This window comes from Lacerta agilis, chromosome 4, assembly GCF_009819535.1.
Source record: "Lacerta agilis isolate rLacAgi1 chromosome 4, rLacAgi1.pri, whole genome shotgun sequence".
Lineage (NCBI taxonomy): Eukaryota > Metazoa > Chordata > Lepidosauria > Squamata > Lacertidae > Lacerta > Lacerta agilis.
Genome location: NC_046315.1, coordinates 35,023,013 through 35,031,605, shown reverse-complemented (window position 1 = coordinate 35,031,605; position 8,593 = coordinate 35,023,013). Strand labels below are relative to the sequence as shown.

Here is an 8,593-nt window from a genome sequence, read left to right as displayed (position 1 = left end):
CATTCACTGCTAACCATCCAGAAATCTACCAGCAGAACCCAAACTACCTTCTGCATACTCCTGGTCTACAGGGTTTAGCTAACAAATGCAGTATGTAATGATTAAGTTATCATATTTATACAGAGCAGCAAAGGAGCTTCAGAGATATTATGAAGATTCTGGCTGAAAATATCAAGGAGCAAAATGAAAAATAACACGCAAGACTCAGTAGATAGCACAGAACCTGGTCTCCTTGGTTTTTTTGTTTTTTTTTACCTACTTTAGGTTGCAATCATAGCCCCACTTACCTGGGAGTAAGCCTCACTGAATACAATACTTATAAATATATATATGATTAGGACTGCGCTGTAAAGTCAGTGGCAGAAAAAAGTGCAGCAAAGTTTATACCTTAGACTAGAATCCACCTCATCAGTTGTATGTAGTAAGTCACTGTTTTAAGAAAAAACTGCTCCTTTTTCCCTTATTGCTTATCCAAGAGCCCGTACAGAGTCCTTATGTAGGTTCTCTATCGGTAGAAGAAAATAAGAGGCCAACCAGAGAATATTGAGAAGCAAATCAGCTAGTAAGCCTGATCTTTATTAAACTGTTGCAACTGGGTTCCCCGCTCACCCAACGCAGGGAGGGAGGAGAGGAACCTAGAACATTGGGTTGCAAGCTCTTGTAGACTTTTGAAATTGCCTACCCTGTAGCTCAAGACCACCCCGCAAAACATCATACATACATCACAGAAAGAGGTGGCCCCCAGCAGAAATTTGAGTGTGTTGCTTCTCTCCTGTCTGCCAGGATACCTGATAAAGCCTTATCTCAGGGGTGGCCAACTCCGAAGAGACTGCCATCTACTCAGAGTTAAAAACTGGCAGTGATGTACCCCTTTTGGGGGGGGTTCAGGTCAAAGTTGTTGAGATTTTTTTTTAGGAAGGAGGAAGGCCCATTTTTTAGGGGTTCAGGTCAGTTGTTGAGCCTTGTTGAAGCGGGGGGGGGGGGAGAGGACTAAAATGTTGAGCTTTTTTCAGGGGAGCCAGAGTTGCTGAGCCAGTGATCTACCACAGACGTCCAGTGATCTACCGGTAGATCACGATCTACCTGTTGGACGTGCCTGCCTTATCTGATTGCCTTTTCCGGGTGGCCTGGCCATTCCTTTGAGATGTTTAATGAACCGGTACTGTATATGCATGGGGAATTATAACACACTGTCGCGTTTATTGCACGAGAGCCACAGAGCAGCATCCTATCTTGATGCAAACACACAAACCAAATTGGCACAACACACGCATGCACGCTAGGAAACGGGCTACTCCGCCGCTGCTTGTTGTGATGTTTGCCCAGCCACGTTTCTTCTGCGGCTGTTGTTATCTTTCATTTCCCACCGGACAGCTGCGCCCACCCCGGACGGGCTTCACCCGCTCATCCGCCACGAGAGCTCTTCCCACGCGAGGAGAAAAGCCGCACCCGACGAGCAGCCACAGGACAAAAATAGCGCCGCTTGTGACCCTTCCCTCCCAGCATGCACTGGGGCAAGGGCTGCTTCGCTCCCTCTGGTTCCGCAGCAGAAGCTTCGCCACACGACACGAAAGAAGAACCACGTATTTCGCCGCGGACGGAAGCAACTCTGTCCCGGCCGCCCACTCAGTCTAGCATCGATTTATAGGCTACGAGGGGGTGTCTAGTGCCATTGTTTTGTTGCCCCCGTTCCTCCCCCCCCCCAGCTCCTCCTTTCGACAGGGACGAGAGGACTTCAACGGCTCTCCTCTCCACCCTCCCGGCATGCACCGGGAGTTCCGGCCTGCGCCGGGGGCTCCTCCTCGCGTCAAAATGGCGGCCAAGGCGCCAAATACGATTTTCTGACGGCGGAATCTGAGGCGCTGCGAGGGAAGGTCCGCGGAGGCGGCGGCGGCGGCTGGGCCGCCAACGCGATGGACGCGTCGGCTTGTATGAAGTCGCTGCTCCTCGCGGCTTCCCAGTACCGGGCTGCGCGGACCCCGCCCAACGCAGCGCTGCTGCAGCGGAGTCTGGAGGTGAGAGCAGACGAGCGGACCTGCTCGGTGTGCTGCTTTCCGTGTCTCGGCTCGGTTGGTCGCGGGTGCCTGGCCGGGAGTTGACGGAAGCGCCTCTTCTGTGCGGCTGGGAATGCCCCTTTTCCTTTGGGATTTCTGTTTTTAGGAGTTTTCTCTCGAAAGCAAAACAACAGCAACAAACAAACTCCGATGCGCACAGCGAAAAAGTGCCTTGCAAAATAAAGCGGCCGAGGCAAACTTAAACTGTGCAAACTTAACCTGGCAGTGCAATTTTCCACATTATTATAACCTAAAGTGCAATTTTCTACATTATTTGAAAAAAGAATTGAGAGGTAGGGGTGGAGATTGGAAGTGGGGGAAGGGAAATACACCCCCGTTTGATTTCTACTGGTTCCTTAGCTGGTAAGGCATATAACAGGCCTGCTGACAACAAAGGAAGCTGCCATACATATGCAATCATCAGCAAAAACTGCAAGGTTTTTAGCGGAGGCAGTTAGAATAAGATATATTATTTGATTATTCATGCAAACCTCCAAAATACTTTTTGCATAGTTTTTACATTTTTTTTTATTTTATTGCTATGGCTAGTGGCTGATGCAAATAAATATTCTTATGAGTGCATATGCAATCAAGGAATTGTACAGCATGTTTATTTGCAGTGTGTGTTTGTAGTGGTTACTGCAATGTATGCTGTGTGGCACTGCTGTTAAAGCAGGGATAGGGTTCCAGTGGCCCTCCAGGTGAAGATGAATTCCCACTCTGATGATTGACCTGTGGATTGAAACTGATCTAGCTGGAGTCCAGCAACATGTGAGGGCTATAATGGCACATCATAAGGAGCAAATGATTCTGAAACCCCTTAACTCAGGATCTCATCACGGGCTTTTTCTTTTATTTATTGTACTTTATTTTATAGCTTGCTGTATTATATGGACTCGGAATTGCTTATGTATTTCCCCCCTAAATGTTAAAAGCCCTGATCTGTGGGATTCACAATTTGGACCTGGTCACACACTGTGGTTGACTATGGAGACTCTGCTCTGTGTACTTTCTGTTTCAGAGGTATGGAAGGTGGTCACAGGGGAGAGGACCACCCAATTTATGGAACTTAATCTATACTGAGGCTCCCTTGGATTGTTCTGAAATAAATCTATACAGGCAACTCCCAATTTACACAGCGGTTACATTCCAAAGCACCACACATTTAAGTGAAATTGCATATATTGCATACATCAAACATGCCTAAGATGGTTGCTGCCTGTATACACTTGTATTTAAAAAGGCATTCATAATCAAGTGATTTGGGAAAATTTGTTTAGGTGTTAGTTCTGATTGCTTTGGCTTTCTGGTTTGTTTATTTTATACTGCTTTATAAACCCCTTTTGATGTTCAGAAAGGTGGAGGAGATAAATCTTACATAGGGAGTGTCAATATTGATTATTTATCTGAACTATATTTTGCTTAATTGTAACCTTGACCCACTCTGGAAAGTGGGTGGCCTTTGGCAGTTCTTGTAGCACTGGAGCCTATACAGTATTGCCTATTTTCAGTTGGAAGCCACTTTGTTCTTTTTTTAATTAATTAATGCATAGAACAAGTCTGAAAATACTCTTATTGTAGTTAATAAGTCTATATAGAATTTCCACCAGCTCCTCAAATCTGTCTGTGTACAGTATTCAAGTTAGAATTTTTGCAGATCTGATAGAATTCAGAGAAAAAACTACCTTTAGCCACTTCTTGAGAGCCCCAATTTTGTAAGCATCTAGGTTGACATGTTCTGAGGCTGCATTCACAAGGACACTTAAGCGTTTTGTTCAACTGTCATACTTTTGGAAGATGCTGTTAACATGTTATCTAGCTCTGGTGTGTTTATACTACTAGTAGAGCTCTTTTTAGAAGTATGGTAAACATGGTATATAGTAAGCTATTACCCTGTTTCTCCTAAAATAAGACATAGCCATAAAATAAGCCATAGCAGGATTTCTATGCATTTGAGAAATATAAGCCGTTCCCCAAAAATAAGCCATACCCCGAAAATAAGCCGTATGTATTATTTGATTATGTACTTGTTTCAAAGAATGGTCATGTTGTGTTAGAATGAACATTGGCTTAATGTTTCTGTTACCCAAGGAAGTAATTTCATGCTTCTGTAAATGAAAACAAAACAGAAGTAGGTAAAACACATTTGCTTGGAAAGTGTTTTAATGATCCAAATAGAGGAGCCTAAAAAAAGCAAAAGGTTTGCACAAAATTGGAGTGTAAGCTCTGTTATGTGATTTTTGCAAGAGAAAGTTAAGGATACTATGTCTTCAAACACACTTTCAATGAAGTGAATAGTTCACTTAGGTTTGTGGAAGACTGCTGTGTATTCACTAGAGTTCCAATATACTTGAGGAGTCTTTGGTTCAGTGTTACTATTTAGCTTCAGTTAGTAGTTACCCCATTAAATATTTTTTCCCAGGTCATCTCAGGATTGAAGCTGACAAGATTTTTTGCATCGAACCAGATTTTACCAAGTGAATGTCTATGCTGCTTAGTGGAACTCATTGAAGATCCAAATACAAGCCCTCAGTTAACCCTGAATGTGGTAGGCTTGCTCTCTCAACTGGGTAAGCCTTAAATACATTTGAATTGCATATCCTGAGCTGTTTAAGGCTTTATAGGTCAAGATACTTCATAATTACAGATAAAATGTAGTGTAAAACTTATGACTGGCTCTGATTTCTTGCATACTTTTGTATATAACTTTCTCAAACCACAATAAAATGAAATGTTAGAGTGTTATGATCATCATAACCAAAATTTCTTGGGTGGATTTTTTTTTTTAAAAAATCTTTTTTAAAATATTGAATTTATTGCTTTTGTGCAGCTCATGAATGCAACAACTTAGTTATTGTAAGAAAAAGCAGGAATACAAAATCAGTGTCTGTATTTAGTAATGCATTGGATGAATACTTGGAGTCCGGGAAATTGGTATTCACTTGCTCTGGGTGGGAGCAGGTATACAGGGTGGGAGTGTACTCCCTGATCCATCATTGTCACTTGATATTGCCTGGAGTGCCTTTTATTACCTATGGCTGGTTCACCACCTGCGACAAGATACCGGTAGCTTTGCCGTGCTGATCGCCACTCCGTTAGCCTGGTTGGAGTTCTGTAATGTGTTAGGGCTGCCCTTTTAAGAGTATATGGAAGTGCATAACTCAGCTGCTAGAATTTTGACAGGTTTAGCCAAAGCTGTTCCTATTGCACCTATTTTGAAAGATCTACATTGATTGCCTATCTGCTTCCAAGTCCAATTAAAGGTGCTGATGCTTATCTTAAAACCTTGTAAGAATTGGAACCCACATTTTGGAGTGCTTCCTTCCATAGCAGCCTCTCCATGTCTTATCTTCTGGAGAGGTTCTGCTCCATGTACTCTCTTTAGTAGATGTATGTTGTGGTTCTGCAAGGAGAAGGCTCTTTATTCACAACTTTGGAATGGCATCTTTACGATGGCATGGCTGGCACTGAAATTACAAGCTTTGGTGCTAGTTGAAAACCTTCCTATTTGACCAAGCATTTTAAATTTTAGATGGCCTTTGGAATTGTACTGTATACTGTCTTTTATTTTACTTTGTTTTGTTTATTTTCTATTTTTACATTATATTTATAAGTTGTATTGAATTAATTCTATTCACACTTTTGTATACTTACATAAACTTTTGATGAATGGTTAAAAATATTTTTAAATAAATGGAATGGTGATTTGAATTCTGCTGAGTGTGCAGCGATATAGTGTAAAGCTAGAGATATGTCAACATTACTTTATCAGATTTTATTGCAGATATGCCAGACTTTGGGGAAATATGTTAACTGGCCTTTTGTTTTAAGATGGAAACTTACTTGTTTACAGTGTGTAAGACTAGATCTATAGAAGCAACTAGCATTTCTTCTTAATTTGCTTAGTTTATACTGTATCCCAGAACATTTCAGGAAAATTAAAAAATTAGGTTCAAAGACTTTATTAAAATATAATTGGCTGTTGGATGGAAAATTTGCTTTATAAACTTTCTGAAATACTTTCTAATTGCCTTTCTTCTAGACATGTTGCTTCTAGTGACTATGTGTGTATGTTTATATTTTAGTTTTAGATAATGAGATCAGAGAAGCCCTTCTGAATACTTACAATTTGTGTAGTGTCCTGGCAGGTGTGATTCATCGAAGTTCTATCAATCCTCTTGATCCAGTATTATTACAGGTAACATAATTTAATGCTTAACACTTCATAAAGCGGGAATTATTTTTTTGCAAATAATGTAAATCTTTAAAATTATTTTTAGCTATGTTTTGCCTTTCTTCCATGGAACTCAAAGCTATGTGTACCTAACAACAACAAACTTTATTTATTTGCATAGCCCACAGGCCGTTGCATCATATGTGTACCTAGTTCCGAGGGGGGGGGAGTCTCCCATCCAGGCACACATGACATCCAAACCTGCTTTGGTGTCCATGCCATTAGACTATAGCTGAAATGCAAATGTAGAGATTGCGAATAAATGTGGAAAAGTAATGGCACACCTGCCTTTTTGATTTAAATAGATTTGTATCCTATAGCAGTGGTGGCAATCCTTTTAGAGACTGTGTGCCCAAACTGCAAACCAAAACCCACTCATTTATCGCAAAGCGCCCAAAGTTGTTAAGCTTTTTTTTGGGAGAGACAGAACAGAAAAATTGCCGCGGTTCTCACCATCTCCCTCCTGTTGGGCATGCTCCCCGGCTAGCTAGCTGGCTCACTCTCGGGCTGCTGCAATGGGGAGGACGGAACAGCCCTGAGGCCAGGTGAGCGGCGACAGCCAGGAGGAGAGAGAGAGCCCCCACCCCAGCCAGCCAGCCCAACAGCTGCAGCTGTCTACCTGTCTGCTCCCTGCCCACAATCCCATCTTCCTCCCTCCGGCAACATCGCCGTGGCAAAGGGGTGAAGCTGGGTTAGGTCCGGTGCGCAGAGAGGCGGTGGGCACAGGTGCCCTCCTAGCCCAGGCAGATCAGGTCCATGGTAGGCAAGCGGCCTGTGGGGGATTGGAGCGGGGGACGGGCGGAAGGGAATGGGTTAGGCAGCTGTAACTCTGCCTCCCAAAGGCTTGTGTGGCTGTTATTTTGCAGCAGCTCTGGCTACAAATTCCCCAGGCGAATGGTGCCTCTGGGGTTGGCCATGGGGTGCTGGTTTCAGGAGCTGAGATGGCCTTGGAATAAGCAAGCAAGTTAGTGAGGGAGGCCAGCCAGCCAGTCCACAAGCCCTTGCAGTTGGATAGACAAGTGGGAGGCCGGGCAGGCAGGCACTTTGCTGGCCTTTCTTGTGATTGCTGGGTGCAAGGCCTGCCTGGGAGCTGCTGCTGCGGCCTCCAAGGTAAGATGGTGGCCTCATGTTCACCTTTGGCCAGTCTCTGTTGATCCACTTAGGCTGAGGGTACCCTCTTCTCAGGCCCCTGGCAGGTGGCATGAGGAGGTACTTCTCTTTGGGGTTGGCGTGGGCAGCTCAAGAGACCAGGAGTGGCTGCCTGGAGGACTCCCAAGGAGAGGGGAGAGGAGAGGAGGCTAAGGGAACACTTCACAAGAGAGGGAATTCAAAAAAGGGTGAGAGGCTGCCAGCTCTGCAGGCAAGGGGTGACATAACTGGGCTCCTAAGTCTGACAGGGGTACCACAGATAGAATGTAGATGGTCAAGGCAGCTGTGGACTCAAAAACTTTGAAAACCTCTGCCTTAACCTACTGATTAGTTGTATAAACTGAATTTTTAGAAGACTATTAATCATCAAGGAGAAATGATTTTAATAGTTTTGAAACAGTATATTGTCTAGTTCCTAATCTGAAAATGGAATGTAATGGCTCTAATACAGATAAATACTTTCCTAATATCTAGAACCTCAAGAAGTTATATCTTTTAGTTGTATCATAATTTGTTTCTCCCCCCCCCCCCTCAAGAGTATTCAACTGCTGCAGAAATTGACCTACAATGCAAGAGTATTCCATGGCAGTACTAATATTGATGACTTAATTTCATTTCTTATGCACCATATGTAAGTACCTCATAGGATTAAATCTTTATCTCAGTAAGGCTACAGTTGTATACTTGTTCGTCTTGGAGTAAATCCTGCTGAGCTGTTTTCAGGGAGGTAGTTAAGGCATTGGGGCAGCAAGGGAGAAAGGGCAGGTGCATTTTAAGGAACAGAAGATGGCTAGACTGAGGGTGATAGAACAGGACGACCAAAGATTTTTCCAGCAGAGGTATATTCATAGAATCATAGAATTGTAGAGTTGGAAGGGATCACGAGGATCATATAGTCCAGCCCCCTGTAATGCAGAAAACGTTTGCCCAGCATGGGGCGCACATCCACAACTCATGCTCTACTGACTGAGTTAGGAGATGGGAGGATGGGACAGAGGTAGTGTTGGTGGGTAGAGCTGAACTTGCAATAAGCAAGTGAAGAGAGATGAAACTCCCTGCCCTCCTCTCCACTTCCCAGGTGGTTTCATAGAATCATAAAATCACAGAATAAGGGACCCAAGGGTCATCTAATCCAACCCCCTGCAATGCAGGAATC

General features: G+C 43.6%; 1 protein-coding gene across 2 annotated transcripts in view; it reads left to right on the top strand.

The window, feature by feature from the left end:
* Positions 1-1,717: 1,717 nt before the first annotated feature.
* CIP2A (cellular inhibitor of PP2A) overlaps positions 1,718-8,593 on the top strand; it is a 30,491-nt gene continuing 23,615 nt past the window's right edge. For both annotated transcript variants that reach the window (XM_033146688.1, XM_033146687.1), the window contains exons 1-4: positions 1,718-2,015; positions 4,477-4,624; positions 6,140-6,252; positions 7,974-8,068. In XM_033146688.1, the coding sequence (XP_033002579.1) occupies positions 1,914-2,015; positions 4,477-4,624; positions 6,140-6,252; positions 7,974-8,068 (458 nt within the window). In that variant the 5' untranslated portion in view covers positions 1,718-1,913. The remainder of the gene's footprint in view (positions 2,016-4,476; positions 4,625-6,139; positions 6,253-7,973; positions 8,069-8,593) is intronic.